Source organism: Hibiscus syriacus, unplaced genomic scaffold (assembly GCF_006381635.1).
Source record: "Hibiscus syriacus cultivar Baekdansim isolate YM2019G1 unplaced genomic scaffold, ASM638163v2 tig00110109_pilon, whole genome shotgun sequence".
NCBI classification, from domain to species: Eukaryota; Viridiplantae; Streptophyta; class Magnoliopsida; order Malvales; family Malvaceae; genus Hibiscus; species Hibiscus syriacus.
The window spans coordinates 783,247-801,375 of record NW_024062593.1 but is presented as its reverse complement, the minus strand read 5'-3'; the positions used below and the strand labels follow the sequence as shown (position 1 = coordinate 801,375).

At 34.0% G+C, this 18,129-nt stretch overlaps 2 protein-coding genes and 1 pseudogene across 2 annotated transcripts; 2 read left to right on the top strand and 1 right to left on the bottom strand.

Moving 5' to 3' along the window:
• Positions 1-1,193: 1,193 nt before the first annotated feature.
• Positions 1,194-5,457, bottom strand: LOC120215039 (annotated as a pseudogene).
• Positions 5,458-9,042: 3,585 nt separating this feature from the next.
• On the top strand, positions 9,043-11,671 carry LOC120214825 (2-carboxy-1,4-naphthoquinone phytyltransferase, chloroplastic-like). The gene is made up of 11 exons (XM_039212626.1): positions 9,043-9,158; positions 9,298-9,529; positions 9,942-10,045; positions 10,128-10,199; positions 10,310-10,448; positions 10,638-10,744; positions 10,828-10,927; positions 11,019-11,057; positions 11,142-11,252; positions 11,372-11,437; positions 11,537-11,671. The coding sequence occupies exons 1-11, from the start codon at positions 9,058-9,060 to the stop codon at positions 11,654-11,656; spliced, it is 1,191 nt and encodes a 396-aa protein (XP_039068557.1). The 5' UTR covers positions 9,043-9,057; the 3' UTR covers positions 11,657-11,671.
• A 943-nt stretch (positions 11,672-12,614) lies between these two features.
• On the top strand, positions 12,615-14,822 carry LOC120214935 (14-3-3-like protein). Its single transcript, XM_039212737.1, has 4 exons — positions 12,615-13,186; positions 13,826-13,948; positions 14,264-14,380; positions 14,491-14,822. Exons 1-4 carry the CDS (start codon positions 12,701-12,703, stop codon positions 14,548-14,550), a joined length of 786 nt encoding a protein of 261 aa, XP_039068668.1. The 5' UTR covers positions 12,615-12,700; the 3' UTR covers positions 14,551-14,822.
• Positions 14,823-18,129: the final 3,307 nt, after the last annotated feature.

Sequence of the window (18,129 nt, the reverse complement as noted above, 5' to 3'; positions counted from 1 at the left end):
CCCATTTTATAGGTAGCATTTATAGCATTTACAAGGACTATTTATCTAACCCTGGCCTCTCCTCCATTAGTTTTATTCTTCTTTTATTATAATTTTCGAGTCATTTGAAAAATCAAAGATGAGTGTAATGTATACCTGTAATGAATCAAAAGTGTCGGCCGAAAAAGCGGAAAAAAATAAATTGAAAGTCAGTATAATGATAGAAATAATATACGATGTCTAAAATTATTAAATGATTTTAAATTATAATTGAGATTTAAAATTACGACATTAATTTTTTTTAATTTTTTAAATTAAAATAAATATAAGATAGTATATGTTAAAAAATAATTTTTAATTAACATTAAACGCCCACATCTTGATATTCATAAAGCTTAAACATGAGACCTTAAGAAATAATAACAATTCTTTTACCATCGAGTATATATTAAAACGAATTAAATGAATAATTTTTTTATTAAAATTTTCTTTGTAAATGATCTACAAAAGATGAAAATAGAGATGTCCTATAATTTCGTTAAGTAATAATTTGATAAATTTAATCACTAATGTATTGTCTACTTTAAAATTTGATAAACTCCAAAAATATTTTTTTTTTGGTATATTGGTATTAGGACAATAAATATGTATCTAGTTTTTGTCCTAATGAGATTCCTGGTAAAATTTGATACGACACTACTTATTTTCTATTTTCTCATTAAGAATTCTTTTATATAATTTTTTAATGAGATATATTATCATTAATGAATATACGAGGAGTGTTATAAATATTTATAATTTGTGGATATTTAATATAATTAGAACTTTAGAATTTTTTTTTGGGGCGAACACATAGTATTATATGTTCGAATCCAGACTTCGAGAGATAACAACAATCTCTTAACTACTACATTAAAGTCATTAAAACTAAGGTTTAATATGATATTTATAAAGTTTGAAGAGAGTATGATATATATATATTTCATCATCTTTAATTGTTTATTAAAATATTATTAACTGCTAGTTAATTTAACGGAATAAAACGTTAGATCCTTTAAATAAAGTCAACACTTCAAATCCTTATGTTATGAATAGAAAAATTAAGAGAATAATTTTTATAATGAATCATAATAGATCTTTACATTACATAATTTAAATTAATCGATAAAAACTTTATTTATCATACAATAATATGTAAAATGATTTTATATCCCCTAATCCTAGTAAATATTGCATTGAATAAACTAAACATCTTACTATCATGATACAAACTACTATGATCCCCATCAGGAAATTAGGTACCAAACTGGCGGCAATCATCATTAAGCTCTCGACCAACATCATGCTAGCAAATAACACTGTTACGAAGACGAAGAAGTGTTGATATCCATTGTAAAGTCCCGGAAGGAAGTGCCACCATTGCCGGGAATGGCAGAGCAGATAATGTGTTTCCAATGACAAAGGCAGTCACTCCATAGTGCACGTTTAATCTTTGGCGTTGTCGACACCGTTTTTCACCCGAGCGGGGAAAGACCGATATCGACTCGGGAGATTTTTCTTTTGAAATGAATTTCGAAATGTGAGAAGTCGCCACCAATCATTTAAGGTGCGATTGTGACACCATAAAAACTGAGTGATTTTAATAAAACATTTTATTTTTATCAAAATACCAAGTTTTAAGGTCTGCGAAAATCTAGAAATCATGTTCGGGAGTCAGTTACGCGTGAGGAATGATTAGCACCCTACAAACGCTCAAAAATTAGTAAATAGTTGATTACCTTATATTTAAAATCAAAAAATTTGAGTTCGATCTTTATTTAATTTAAAAATCATCACGAATGCAAAAAGTTAAAAAGGATATTCGTTTATTAAGGCCGATAACATTCGCCCCTAGAATAAACGCGAGAGATCAACTATTGTGTCTAATAACCAAACATTACCTTAATTTTAAAAAAACATGATGTAGTTTTGAAAATAATGTCGACTTATTTCGGAATCACCAGTAGTCACCCCCTAAGCATGATTGCGAGGATATACTATTAATTCCCTAGAGGATATACTATTAATTCCCTAATACGTGAACATTACATTAGGGCTAAAAATAAAATGCGATCAAATAAATTTTATTTATTATAATTGAACTAAAAGTAAATGAAGGCTTTTTCTTTCTTAAAGTGTCAAATTTTAAAAATTAAATGACATAAAGGCTCAAACCTAAAGTGTATGTTCTAATATTAACCCTAGTTGATTTTTAAACCGATTATTAAATCAAATAACCAAAGTGGTCCCTTGAGCATTTACGCGAGGGCCGACTCGAGTTATTTCCTAAATTAGGGGATTATATTAAAATCTATCTAAAAGTGGAGGCTCAGTGCCGACGTGCATGTCTGGCTTTGCTGGGACTGGGGGAAAATGGTGGCCACGGGTTGAGGCAGAGGAAGGGTGAAATCTGGTTGGGTGTCTGGACGGTGCAGGTTGATTGGGGGAGTGGGTGGCTCGCTACCTAGCTAGGTTAGATCAGTGTCTAGTCTTGGTTGGGCCCTAGGTCGGGTTTTTTAGTTGGGTCTCGGTTGGGTTAAATTGTTAAAGTGGTTTGGGTCTTATTTTGTATGGGTTTGGGCTTGATGAAAAATGGTGCTCACAGGCGTTCGAATGTCTGAGAGAACACACACACAAAAATTTGATGGACCTATGATACCATCGGAAACAATCACAAACCTTCATTTCCTCAATAAAAGGACGGAATCCACCAATGGCCATGAGAGATGGAAACGCTGCCACAAACACCATCAGTGAACCTCCAGCCTGCAATAACAAAGGCTCAAAATTGTTGAAATCAGCCTGATGATTAGCACTTTAGCAGTGTTGAAATCAAATCCATGTGTATTCCTTTACGAACCCGAATCGATCCATAGTCCATTCCGATGTGGCGAAACACAGTGCCCAGTGCACCAGTTAATGCAATATAGATACCTAGACGCATCCAATAGTAGCCAAGATGGCGAGACATGTTAATGAAAGATCTTTTAGTAAGGATATGGCACTTGGTGAAGATCGTAGCCTGACTTTTGTTTTTCTCCGATGCCCCACCACACTAACGGACACCATAATCACACTTTGATCACAGATTAGTGCCTCTCGATTATCCATTTTAGATACGCATAATGCAAAAATAGTTCTATAGCTTGCATTTTACTAAATAGTAATTATGGTATATATTCTTTTTTTTATAACACTTTGATCCGATTCATTTTGGAGTAAAATATTTTCTGTTTTGATAGAAATCATTAGTTGACTACGATCAAGTTTATCGCTACAATGACAAATCTTATATGTCCAAAATAATAATGTGAGACATGTAACCTTCCTAATATAATGAGATGACTCATATCATGTGTTTAAAGTGATTATATGACACATGACATATGTCTATAGTGATGGTGATGGCATGACATTGTCACATGTCAAATATAAAGACATAATGTTGTCACGTGTCTATGGTAATGATAGAGAACATGACACATCATGACTTTTGATACATTAGACTTGTCCTGTCAACAATAATCATTTAATGTTAATCAAGTAACGATTTTTATCTAAATAAATAAAAACTAAAATAATTGTTTAATCAAATATTGGTAAATGTAATTTTTTACTGTGTTTTTTAAATATGTGTTTTCGATAGGCTAAAATTAGTTGATATTAACCACCCGTTTACAAATCTGAGCTATCTCTTGCTGAACCATTTGGTATACATCAGAAGACTTATATGACTTCACCAGGATATCAATCACTTCTTCAGTTGGGATTCCTAACGTGGGATTCTGATGGGAATGAAATTCACATTCCCATGTTTGGTTGGGTGAAAATCTCATTCCCGGGTAATGTTTTATTACTAATAGTAGATTTTTTGGGGTATATTACCGGGAATGCCATTACCTCCATTTCCTTAGGTATTGTTGGATTACCGGCGTTTTGGACTAAAATACCCTTAATTTTTTTTCTTTTAAAAATATCCTTATTCTGTCATTGAATAATAAAAATTCTACAAATGTTAAATTACAAATTTATCCTTAAACTATTTTAGATTTACAAAAAAAGTCTATAATTAAAATTTTATATGAAGTTCAGGGGTTAAAATAAAATTTTACCCTTTCATTAAACGTTTTTATATTTTCAATTTTGTAAAAAAATATATAAATTTTATGAATTTAATTTTTTTAAAGAAAATATATAAATATTTTCCAACTTGTTAAAAAACAAATATATAATAAGGATAATTTGGTCAAATATACATTCTAATAATCTTTTATCCCTTTAACCAAACACGATAATCTTACATTCATGCTAAACCAACCAAACATAAAATTCAACATTTCCAATAATCTTATTCCCTGGTAATCTTACATTCCCACCGGTAATCTTACATTATGTGAACCAAAATCACCCTAAGTTCAATATCCTGGTTAAAGGAGAAAATCATTTATGATATTTCATGAAAAATAATAATTATAGTAAAGAGCTCGATATTCTCTAAATAAAGTGTAGTATTCGAATCTTAAAAAATAAAAGGAAAGAGACCATGAGTGATGAGGGAGTTACTGGATCCGAGTCTAAAATAGAACATGATACCTTGTCAAAATCCTTATTTATGGTTTTGAGGAAGTGATAGCAGATAGATTATGGAGATTGGGGCAAGGGAATCCATTTAAAGCAAAGAACTACATATTTTAGACGAACAAGGGGGATTAGTTTGTTTTTGCCAATTCTACATGTAAGAATTATTATACTAGGAAAAGGAGAACATACTTCACTTACTGCAGAAATAGGACCGAAGTAGACTGTTTTGCCTGCAGATAAAAGGTAAAGTTTGGTGAAGAGTTGAAACACTTCAAAGCTCGGCTGATGAATGGATGCAATGATCGTTCTTCGACTATCGTCTTTCTGATTCTGCTCATAACATAGTATGAAGCGGCACTGTCAAGTCCACTGGTGGGTTCGTCAAGGAACAAAAGCTTGGGGCGTGTGAGGATCTCAATGCAAATGCTAACTCTCCTCTTTTGGCCACCACTCAGCCCTTTAGCTCCCCACTCACCAATCCGAGTATCCATGGTGTCTTGCAAACCCATTTCTCTTAGTCATTTCAGCTCTCTCTTTCTTCTCTGATTTTGTCATTGTATCGGGCAACTGGAGCTGAGCCGAGTAGTAAACAGCTTCTCTTACGGTCAGTGTTGTAATCAATGCTTCGTCTTGGGTTACATACGACCGCAGTAAATATGATTTGCGTGAAAAAAAATGGTATCTGTTTTAATCAAAATTAATGGTTAATCTCTCCTTACTGATGTTGCATTAGCCGAGGATTGTTTACGTCCATTGATGAGAATATCTCCTGCTTGCTTGCCTTGTGTTTGGACCCAGTCTCCCTGTAAATGGAAACTGATCATCAATTTCTCACCATGAGTGAACTTTCATGGAACATATGTGGTTTAATGAATTTTAAAAAAATAATGTGGTTTAATGAACATATTATTATTTTAAAAAAATAATATGTAACTATTAATATTATTAATAGTTTAATTTTAAAAAATTAAAAAATTTAATATATTATTTTGTTCAATTTGTTTACGAGTTTTTTGGGTCAAATATCAAGTAACTAATTTTTTATGCGTAGATAAATTGTGTATATTACTCGAAGTAAGCAGAAGAATCTACTACAACTCACAAAGCATCCAGCAAATGGATGCCTCACAGGGAACACCCCAACGAATACAAAGCCTCAGCAAAACACGAAGATGCCTTAAAGGGGAATACCCCATCTACCACATAACCTCCTATTTACATCATCAATAGCATCAAGTATGCAACAACATCTCCTCACTCCTAGTAGTTTCCAATTCACCACAAAAAGTACCCGTTCATCCATAACTATGTCCATTCTCATCAATCTATCCTTAGTTGGGAGTCATCCTAAGATAGCCATCCAACATATGATGGAGTGCTTCGACACATGAAGAGGGAATCGCAAAGTACTCTGCCACTGGACTTTTGCCCCTTCCACCCTGATAGAAGACCAAATCTGTCGCATAGTAAACCTTGTAAATTAGGAGCCAACGCAGAGAGAATATGTGCCTCGTCTCGCAAGGCCAGAAGCTTCCTCAAGACCCAACTGACATTGCATGTAATCTCAGCTTGCCAATAGTCCACACCTTTAAAAACATAAGCCTTAATCTAAGCTACCCAAAAGGGTCCTTCCCCAATCAACATATTTCGAACAAGCATGAACAGGCAAGCTTTATTCCAGCACTTAATATTCTCAAGCCCTAGCCCTCCTTCATACTTCAAAGAACAGATCTTCTCCTAACATAACCTAGCCCCCGACGCAGCCAAGTCCTGCCCCTTCCAGAAGTATCTAGCACAAAGTTGGTCAATCCTCCCCATGACAGCCTTAGGTAGAATCAGTTGCCTACACTAATAATTTGTCAGGCTGAACGTACGAATGAGTTGAAGACGACCAGCGTCGCTAAGTTGCCTACCTCCCCACTGCCCAAGCCTGCCTTTGATTTTATCAATGAGAGCAGAACAGTCCTTCTCACTTGGCTTCTTTATTACCAGAGGCACTCCAAGGTACCGAACATGGAGCTTGCCTACACGAAACCCCGATAAGTCCATAATAGCCTTTGCTTGTTCTGCAGCAATCCCAGAGATAAAAATTTCACTTTTACCCAACAATTCCATTCGAGGCAGCTACATATACCAATTTAGACAGAATATTCATACCCAACATAAACAGACAAGGGGATAAGGGCTCCCCCTGTCTGACACCTCTCGCTCATTTAAAGGAACCAACAAGACTACAGTTCAAGGAAATCAAGAATCTAAACATAGTAAAACTAGCTTTTATCCAACCCCTGAATTTCATCGACAATCCCAAAGACTATAAGATCCCAAGAATAAATTCACAATTAAGAGAATCAAACGCCTTTTGCAGGTCGATCTTAATTGCGCATCTGAAGAAGAAAGATTTCCGAGCATACATTTCACTAACTCTTGAGCGAGAAAGGTATTGTCAACAATGCTACGCCCTTTCACAAATGTAGTTTGGTTAAAGGAGATCATACTAGGCAAGACGGCTGAAAGTCTCCCTACAATAATCCTCTTAACAACTTTGTAGAGCAACAGGAGATTGGACAGAAATCTTTCATCACACTCGCATTCAAAACTTTAGGAACCAAAGGTCCAAAACCAAGGCAGGAGATTGGACAACTTTGTAGAGCAACAGGAGATTGGACAGAAATCTTTCATCACACTCACATTCAAAACTTTAGGAACCAAGTCCAAAACCAAGGCAGTTGCAATTAGTGTAGCTAAGTTTAGTTCATTAAAAAACTAAGTCTAGCCCGAATATTGTCGTTTAATTTAAATATTGATTAAACTTTAATTAAATTAAATTCAAATAATTTACAATATGTCTCATTTCATGTGAAGTCCTATCTACCAACTTAAAATATGAAAACAAACAAATTACGCGTCTAAGCGAAAACGTCCAATTACCTGAGGATATTTTTAATAATTTTGTAGAATCGTTTAAATTGAATATATATATATATATACATTATAAATTATTAATATATTTATATTTAACACATTTATAATGTATTTGAATACTGTTAAATTATTATAAAAATATAATTACTAAGATATTAATAAATAATAATATCTTTTTGTAATTATATATATATATATATATTTGATTTATAAGATATAATTACATACTATTTAAAAATTATTAATTGATGACTTTCTAGATAGTATAATACATAAGAAATATCAAATTGATAAAATAAGTAAATTTATTATTATATTAATTTATACTATATAAAAGGCTTAAGTATAAAAAATGCGTCCAATTTATGTCTGTTTTTTCAGTTTAGTGCTTAACATTTATTTCGTTTCAGTTTGGTGCCTAACGTTCCATTCTATTACTCAAAATGGGTCAAGTCATGACGGACCGTTAGTTTTCCCCGTTAAGTGACACGGGTCACAATCTCGTAATTTTGAAATTTATTTTTTTAAAAATATTAAAAATATTATTATATTTATTTTAAAAAACCCCTTATTTCTTTTAAATTACAAAAAGTCTCAAAATCCCTAAAATTCTCAAATCCTAACATTAATCCGCAGTCGCCGCCCTTTTCGGCCACAACCAACGCCACCTTCGCCGACGTTGTCTTTGTCATCTTCCTAGTTATAAGTTACAGTAGTTGTCGTCGATTGACCATCGAAATCGCTTGTGATTGTGATTTTTATCTTAGGGTTCGCGGGGTATAAAACATCAATTCGTTGTCGATCGGCTGTTGATCAGTCATGATTTCATGGGGGTTTTGATCACTAGGGATGTGGGGTCGGGTGGAGCTTCATCGGCGGAAAAGGGCGGCGGTCGGCTTGGTTTTGGGGTTGAAATAAAGGTTTTCAAAGTTTTCAGGTTATTTCAAAATTTGTGTTTTCTTTTTTAAAAATATATATAATTTTATTTTTTTTATTTTTTATATAATTTTTAAATTATCATATTGTGACACATGTCACTTAACGGACAAAATTAACGGTCTGTCACGGCTTGAGCTATTTTGAGTAACGGAATAAAACGTTAAACACCAAACTAAAAAAAAATAAACGTTACACACTAAAACTAAAAAAATAGGCATAGATTATGCACCTTTTGTATATTTACACCTATATAAAACTGAAAGTGTTAGGTACTCACTTTTAAAATCGACACGATAGTGTTGCTCTTCCTATTTGGAAGGATACATTTGTCAAATTTTAAAACTAAGATGCCTTGAAATGTACTTTTACCTATTTTAATAGATAAGATTATGATCGAAGATTGTGTCGGTTTTCTTTTGATTTTTCAAACCATACCCAGACAACCGAAGTAACACTACCAAAAATGAACTCCTAAGTCGCTGGTGTGTTCGTCTTCTTTCTTTTTCCTCAATCTTTGTGTATTCCATTGTTAGTTTCCTGTATTCCTGCTGATGGGATAGCTAACTGTATTCTCTTGGTCATTGAGATTGAGATATGTTGCAGCCATTGACGACGACTACGCCTGCCTCCTCGTGCTTGGCGTCAGGTGGAGCGACACACCATGAATACTTCGTCAAGCATTGTTGCTTTACCAGGTGGGTTTTTGTTTTCGCTTATAATGATGCTATTTTCACTTACAATGATGCGACATTGTTCATAGTCATAGTTCTTGTGGGTTCGAACAGTCTGAGTCTCTTGAATTCGGTTTAGTCTTGAATTAGGTTTTTCCCTCAGGTCTCAAAAAACTTTCAGAGGTTCATTGCATTTCAGTTTTGATGATCAAACTTATTCCCGAATCGGAAGAGTAAAAACCAGGTGCCTGCACCACCAACAACATACAGTTCCCAGCATTACATCGGACATTTCAGATGGCACCTGCCAAGAGCACAATGATGTTTCTAAAGCAACCTTGATATGGAGGGCGGTTAAGTTGCCGATTTACTCGGTTGCTCTGGTTCCTTTGACTGTGAGTTACTTTGACACATGGAAGTTTCGACATAAAGAATTGTTTATGTCTGGATAATCCATCTATTAATTAGTTTTACATAGGCTTCTAATATACACCGAGATCATACCGATGAAACTTTCTCGTGTTTAAAGCAATCGGGCGTTATTGTGTAACTAATAGAAACAGCTGCATATCATGTAGGACAAGGTATGGATTTTCTAACGGTAATACTATGATTGATGATATTAGATAATGCTCAAGCCTCTAGATACAGAATCTAATCGACCCCTCAGTTCTAGTGCAATCTCAAACATAAGTATCTAAAGCATCAGCCAATATCTTTTACTTCTACGTTCGATAATTCACTAATGTGCGTTTGTTCAATCTTTGCAATAACTTTTTCTGCATTATTTGTTAATATTTTGAGCAGGTAGGTGGTGCAGCTGCTTATTTGCAGACAGGCTTGTTTTCGGCTAGGCGTTATATCGTGCTCTTGGTTTCTTCAGTTCTTATCATTACTTGGCTCAATCTAAGGTGAGTTACAGAGGTTACAAACAAATTACCGGAGCAATCTTTAGGCTGCTAATTAGAATATTTATGTTTTGTGCATGTGCAGCAATGATGTCTACGATTTTGATACCGGAGCAGACAAGAACAAAAAGGAATCGGTAGTAAATTTGGTTGGCAGGTAACTTGATTCTTTGCTTATTGCAAATGTTTGTTTCTTTTGTTTTATTTCCACTAGCTTTTCCAGCCATCTGATGAAAAAGACACTATTCTGTATTGTGCTCGGGAAAGCCGCTCAGAACCCCTTATTGCTGCATACTTGTCGATTGCACTTGGCTTTATCGGTCTGTCTTGGGTCTCTTTAGATGCAGGAAGCATGAGTTCATTGATCCTACTCACTTGTGCAATCTTTTGTGGTTATGCATATCAGGTAGAGTGAATCTAATTGGAATTGATACAAACAATTTGCAACTATTTTTATCGTGTGACGGGTATGCATGATGAGTGTATCAGGCACGACATGTCATTCATCTACAGTAGGAGTAATGTTTTTTCAGCGATCACTTCTATCCAGATTTATGTGATTGTAATGCATACTTAGCTTTGGAATCCATTGCAGTGCCCACCATTCCGGTTAAGTTACCAAGGATTGGGAGAGCCTTTGTGCTTTGCAGCTTTTGGCCCGTTTGCTACCACTGCTTTCTACCTGTTGCTCGGCAGCACAAGGTTGTTCACTGAAAACTAGTTCAGAATTTCTAGATTGCAGTTTTGTATTCCTTCAATACATTAATTTCGGGTATTTTTGGCAGTGGGACAATCTTCCTCCCCTGGACACGCATGGTTCTTTCAGCATCACTACTCGTAGGCTTGACAACTACCCTTATTCTGTTTTGTAGCCATTTTCATCAGGTTAATATTTCTCGATCTTTTCAACTCTTTTATGTTATTCACATTTTCACCCTAGGTTTTATATGAATGACATGGATGCTGTTTATGTCAGGTTGAAGAAGATATAGCCGTCGGGAAAATGTCACCTTTGGTACGTATACTTAATCTACTCTTGTAGTCTTTTCTTCGTCGCAGAGGCAGAAAAGGAATATTTTTTTTACTACTCCGATCACAGGTAAAGATGGGCACTGAGAGAGGTTCAATGGTTGTGAAAGGAGCGGTCTTCACACTCTATTCTTTTTTATTTGCTCTCGGTCTATTTAGAACTCTTCCAATAACTTGCATTGTAAGTAAAAAGTTAACGTCTGTTTAAGGAAATGCATTTAATCTATCTGATACTAAAAATAGTTCATGGTTCATCAATAAGCTTATTGCAACTGTCTTGTTTGTCTTCGGTTTTATCAGATTCTCTGTGCCCTGACCTTACCTATAGGAAAACTGGTAGTTAACTTTGTCGAAGAGAACCACGAGGTAAGCTGTAAACTTGCATGTCAACTCATCCTCGATGTCGGTAACGAAGATTACCTCAAAGATGCAATAGAAAAGAGTGATTGTAATTATTTCTTGCAGGACAAAGGGAAGATCTTCATGGCAAAATATTACTGTGTGAGATTGCATGCTTTATTTGGAGCTGCAATGACCGCAGGGCTGGTTTCAGCTAGAATACTAGGCAAACCGGTCAGCATATAACACTACAAGAAGTAAAGACGACACTGTCGTGTATCCGAACTTCGAAAGCAATATAAGCAGGAACGGAAGACATAGAAGCGGCAGATATCTTGGACCTCCTCTTTGCTAAACTTTCACCGTGGCACTCCCGCTGCTCCTTCAACCTCATGGCAAGCAGTTTTCTGGTACTTAGCTGCCACTGCCTTGACCTTTGCAATTATCCTTCTCTGCAATTCTGCATGTTTCCTCTGGAATGTCAATGGCGTTGCCAACCTCTGGATTTTTGGAGCTTTACGGACCTTCTTGCCTTCCAAATTTTAAATTAGTCCCAAAGTTTCGGAATGCTCTAATTAATTTGTCAGAAGTATCAATATTATAATTTCTCAAATCATTATTAGTTTTATGCATTGAATGTCAATTCGAATTTGACATGAATTATTTATAAAATACATGGATCAAATGATATACAAGTATGTACCTACCGTAGCATTAACTAGTTTGAGTCTAACATGTTAAGAGAGAAGGCAGTGTGCCATAATTTTTTTAGAAAAAGACTATTTTTCCCAACATTTTAAAGTTTAAGGACCGATTTGTAATATGAGTTGTGATTTAGGATGTCAGATAAATTATTCCGTTCTAGATCATAAATTATTAACTTTGTAGTGTAAAGTACATCCGACGTCATTGAGTTATGTTCAAAGAATCATTTTTTACCATTGAACTTTTAAGAGATACAAAATAATCATTAAAATATTATAATTATGATAAATTTAATAATTATTTAATAATTTGATAAATTTTAATAATTATAATGATCATTTTATAATAATTCAATAAATTTAATGATCATTTTGTGATTTTTAAAAATTTAGTATCTAAAACAATTACTTGAGTATAGCTCAATGACTTTTGGTATACTTTCCCTTTTATTTTCATAAAATTCCAATAAAGTCCCTTTGGTTACATCGGAACTGGAACCAACTCTCATTTCTCCCCAACTGAAAAAAATCTCTCAAATCATTTCGATTTCATTTTTCCAACCAAAATCTCTGAACCAAAAAATCCATGGCCACCCCTTCCGCACGTGACGAGAACGTCTACCTGGCGAAACTCGCCGAGCAGGCCGAGCGCTACGAGGAGATGGTCAAGTTCATGGAGAACGTCGTGTCCGCCGTCCCCGCCCCCGACGAACTCACCGTCGAGGAGCGGAATCTCCTCTCCGTAGCGTACAAGAACGTGATCGGCGCCCGTCGTGCCTCCTGGCGGATCGTTTCCTCCATCGAGCAGAAGGAGGAAGGACGCGGAAACACGGATAACGTCGCCATCATCCGTGACTACAGGGCCAAGATCGAGGCGGAATTGTCCGAGATTTGCGCCGGAATCCTGAAGCTCCTCGAGGAGAAGCTCGTTCCGGCCGCCGGGACCGGTGATTCCAAGGTTTTTTACCTGAAGATGAAGGGAGATTACTATAGATACTTGGCTGAGTTCAAGACTGGCGATGACCGGAAAGTGGCTGCTGAGAACACGCTCGCTGCCTATAAATCTGCTCAGGTTCGGGGTTATTTCATCATTTACTTTTCGGTCTTGCGCATTTCTTTGCTTTGATTTGCTTTATTTCTAGGGTTTGATTAATATATGATGAATATCTTAAATGTCCAAATTAAATTAAAATTCTTCTTGGTGTTGTACAAGAAAGGTCGTATAAAATCAACGAAGCTCATAATTTAAATCTACGAGAAAGAAGCATAAAAAGCACTATATAAATTTAAACCTATCACTCATGTGTAATGTGCATAGCTGAATTTCTTGTTAAAGCCAAGATAAATTGTGTTATGCCCTTTACTTAGCCCCCAACGATCTAAAATTCAAAATAATTTTGGTGTTTTGTGTTAGTTCAGTTATCATAGGGAAATAATACTATTAACTCTTCGCTTTATTGAGCCTTTTCTGTTCAGGTCCCAAATCGATGCAATTTCTGTTTATGTAGACCATTTGACTGCTATTTTCTTTTCTTTAAAGTTCGCAATCAATTTGGATCTGAAGTTTTATTATTATTATTTGCATATGCACACTTTTACATTTGAATAGAAGATATTTACCATTGCTAAAGTGATTATGACTTGTGTTTTGTCCATAATCTGGGCTCCTTTGCAATGTTATCTGCATCCTTTTGTTCTGTATTCTTTGTAGGACATCGCAACTGCTGAGCTGGCCCCAACTCATCCTATCAGATTAGGATTGGCTTTGAACTTTTCTGTCTTCTACTATGAGATCTTGAACTCTCCCGATCGTGCATGCACTCTTGCAAAACAGGTAGGATAATGGGACTTCAGAATTTTAGTTTAGGCTCTGTTTGGTATGAAGGATGGAAATTTTTTAATCTATTGGTTAAGCTACAAAGTAAGAAAGTAGTTATGAATTTTAACCATTTGATTAACAAATTTCCATCCTTCCTACCATGCAAAACCTTAGTCTTTATATTCTTCTTATTCTAAAACGTTGGTGAGCTTTTGTGGTGCGTTTTGATTTGTGTTACAAATCTTATTCTAAAACCTTAGTCTTTATATTCATCTTATTCTAACTCGTCTCCAATAACTATTTGTCAACATCTTTTGTTTCTTTCCTCAGGCTTTTGATGAAGCCATTGCGGAGCTGGATACTCTTGGAGAGGATTCATACAAGGACAGCACTTTGATAATGCAACTTCTCCGTGATAACCTCACTTTGTGGACCTCGGATATGCAGGTCAGACCCCACACATTTCTTTTTCTTTTTGACCTTTATGTTTTGCCTTTTGTATACCTTATTTTGTAATTATTATTTTAACTACTAATATGTTCTTTTATCTATTGTAGGATGATGGGACTGACGAGATCAAAGAAGCTCCCAAACACGAAGAAGAGAAACAAGCCTGAAGTCGCTAATCTTCATGGTAGTGTTTCACTTCTCTGGTTGTTTTTGTATGAAGAAGTCGTTCGGTCCTACTTTCGCCTTCAATTACTCATCTTTTAGTAGACCAGGCCTCAATTTTAGTAATTCACTGGTTATTTGTTCCAAGTTGAATCTTTCTAGCTTTCTAATTGCTGCGAGGTCTCGTATGCACACTTTCTTAATTGTTTTTCTAGACAATAAGGGAACTGATTGAGATATTTCCTAAGCATAAGGTTTGTAATATGCTTTCATTGAACTATACGCTTGATATTTTATGGTGCTTTGTTGTTTTACCATATTGACTATGCATGTTTCTCTTCATTCTCTTTGTCCCCTCATTTATGCTTGATGATGAATTGTCGATATATACGTCTTTGACTATGGTGCTTGAAATTCTTTTGGTCAAAGTAGGTGTCTAATCTTTTATTAGGCAACCATTTTAATGTTTCTTAGTTAATGTCTGTTAAAAGAATTGATTCCGTCATTGATGAAACGAGTTCTGTAAGTTAGTAATAATTTTAAAGGATTTTAGGGTTTCTCAAATCAAAATTGATTTTTCAGAGTTGAATTTTTTATTTCACTTTTGAATAGATGAGTTTTTGAAATTAAATTGTGAGACTTAGAATTTTTAATATAACCTTTTTTTAACTGATGTATTATACAAGTATTCTAATTAAAAAGTAGGCATCTAATATGAATATCCTTTTTTCAATTAATTTTTTTTTGTGCTATGAGATGTATTTATGCTTTTTACCGTCCAAAAAGCACTTTTTTAGTATTGCTTTTTACCGTCCAAAAAGCACTTTTTGACAAAGGGTCTTTGTCATCAAAAGAACTTTTAGAAAATGTATATACTTTATACCAAATCAAGGAGTAGAGTGCTAGGTGTTTTTGGAAACAAAGAAATACAATCGTATTTTCAAAAGCAAATTTTAACAATAATATCAATATTGAATTAGTCTAATATTTATTTATTAAATTTATAATATCCTTTAATTTATTGTAATAATAATAATATCAGTTAAATTAAGATTTTTTTCAATTAATCAATATTTTATTAAGGTATGGGAGTACGGAACAGTAAATATGAAAAGTTTTTTTCAACCGGTTAGGAATAGGTTTCAAATTATTGGTAAGTTGGATGATAATGGCCGACACCACCGGAGCCAGCTGTCTCCGTCGGTCACTGTAGCCACACAAAACTTGAGGTCTGGCAGAACCATTTGTAGTGCGGCCTCAACTACGAACTCTGAGGGTAAGTTTGGTTCACGGAATGTAAGATTACTAGTGAGAATGTAATATTATAGGGAATATGATTATTAAGAATGTTGTATTTTGTGTTTGGTTGATTTAGCAGGAATGTAAGATTGTCATGTGTGGTTAAAGGAATAAAAGACTATTGAAATGTATATTTAATCAAATTGTCATTATATATTTGTTTTTTTAACAAGTTGAAAAATATTTATATATTTTTTTAAAAAAAATTAAATTCATAAAATTCATATAATTTTTTTACAAAATTAAAAATATAAAAATGTTTAATGAAAGGGTAAAAATTTATTTTAACCCCTGAACTTCATATAAAATTTTAATTATAGATTTTTTTTGTAAATCTAAAATAGTTTAAGGATAAATTTGTAATTTAACATTCGTAGAATTTTTATTATTCAATGACAGAAGAATGATATTTTTGAAGAAAAAAAATTAAGGGCATTTTAGTTCAAAACACCGATAATTCAACAATACCTAAGGAAAGGGAGATAATGACATTCCCGGTAATATACCAAAAAAATCCACTATTGGTAATCTTACATTACCGGGAATGGGATTCCCGGGCTAACCAAACGGAGGAATGTGGATTTTATTCTCATGAGAATCTCACATTCTCCATCCAAACGCCCCTGATTTGTTAATTTTAGATTAAATATTTCTATTTGTCCTATACTGATGTTGTGGATTAAATATTTATTTGATTTTTTTATTTTTTATATTTTGATATTTCGATCTTAAATCAAACAATAGTAGTAAAATGAATTAATAATCGTTGTATTATGCATAAATTATAATTTCTATTTTATTTCTTAATTTAATAAACTTTTTGTCTTTGTAATTTAATCATATATACTATCTATGTATTATTTAGAATAAGACTAAAATTTTAAATTTTAAAAATATGTGGATTAGAATTGATTAAATTGAAATATAGTGATTAAATTCACAATTCATTTATAATGATGACAAACAATATCATTTTAATGTTGATTAACATCAGAGCAAGTATATTTGGCATCAAGTTTTTTATCTTTATTTTTTATATTCACTTAGATCATAAATTCTATATATATATATATATATATATATATATATATATAAATTCTTATTTTATTTAATAAAATTAATAATTATATATATATGTATGCGTCCACGCACATGATATTAGAATTTGTCTAAACTCAAGTCAGATCGAATGACAAATAAAATAATATTATACACAAATCAAATTCAAATATATAAAAAATTTGAACAACCCAACTCATGACTGTTTAAACAAACCGGGCTAGGTCCTAACCCGATCCTAAACATACCGGGCTAGGTCCTTATACTCTTTTATATTGGAGTATTTATTTATTTTAAAGTAAAAAAATGGCTCACACAAAGTATTCCCGACCCATAACTGATTTAACTTCCACCTTCATTATGTTATTGATTTCAATTTCGTTTTGAAAATTTCATTACCCGGAAATCAGTTATTAATTTCAATTTTCTCTCAAAATTTTGAGCAACAAAAAAAATACGTTATGGAAATTGATAAGCAAACGGCGATCGCCAAAACCCAATAAGAGCGACGGCGAAAGGAAGAGGAGCTTGCATCACTCACATCTCACACACACACTGGTTAAATTGATAATCTCAATCTTTACCGCGGAACGGAAATAGATGCCACGCTGGTTAAATTTCTTGCGCGTACGGTGAGATTGATTCATTCATTGTAATCTTAAGTAGCATCCTTTGAAATGGTTATACTAATACGGCAACTTAGGAGTTCTATTGGTAGCAAAAGGATCTTGAATTCAAACTTATTCAGTATAGCTGGATTAGCTTCCGAAGTTTTTGGGGCTAAAGCTCTGATAATTGAATTTTAGTTTCATGAGCCTTCGGCATTTTCAAGCGAAGGTGTTGTGTTTCTTTACAAGTCCATCGAAATGTCCTCTCCTTTACTTTCTCTAATGTAACTAACCAGATTTTCATACCCTTTTTAAAAAGGTTTTCTTTCCATTTAATCTGTATTTGTTGAGGACAAACGAGATTAATTATTAATTACGTTAGTGATGACAAGGTTAGAGATACAGTTTGGAAGATCAGAAACAAACCAAATAGGAGAATTACATCCGAGTGCCCATTGAGCTAAACCATGCGCAACCATATTAGCTTCTCTACGAGCAAATACAAACTCTGATTCTAGGGTGCAAAGCGAGGAGTTGTCGAGCTTCGGATAGATGGGTGCCCACTATAGAGAGGTCGAGAGAGGAGTTGTTTAATCTAGTCACAATATTCAACGCATC

What these genes read in the sequence shown, in the direction of transcription:
- LOC120214825 (XM_039212626.1), top strand. Translation starts at nt 9,058, where the DNA reads ATGTTGCAGCCATTGACGACGACTACGCCTGCCTCCTCGTGCTTGGCG. An exon ending in CTGTTGCTCGGCAGCACAAG is followed by an intron (nt 10,745 to 10,827) that starts GTTGTTCACTGA and finishes TATTTTTGGCAG; the next exon opens with TGGGACAATCTTCCTCCCCT. An exon ending in TTTGTAGCCATTTTCATCAG is followed by an intron (nt 10,928 to 11,018) that starts GTTAATATTTCT and finishes TGTTTATGTCAG; the next exon opens with GTTGAAGAAGATATAGCCGT.
- LOC120214935 (XM_039212737.1), top strand. Translation starts at nt 12,701, where the DNA reads ATGGCCACCCCTTCCGCACGTGACGAGAACGTCTACCTGGCGAAACTC. An exon ending in CTGCCTATAAATCTGCTCAG is followed by an intron (nt 13,187 to 13,825) that starts GTTCGGGGTTAT and finishes TATTCTTTGTAG; the next exon opens with GACATCGCAACTGCTGAGCT. An exon ending in TGTGGACCTCGGATATGCAG is followed by an intron (nt 14,381 to 14,490) that starts GTCAGACCCCAC and finishes TATCTATTGTAG; the next exon opens with GATGATGGGACTGACGAGAT.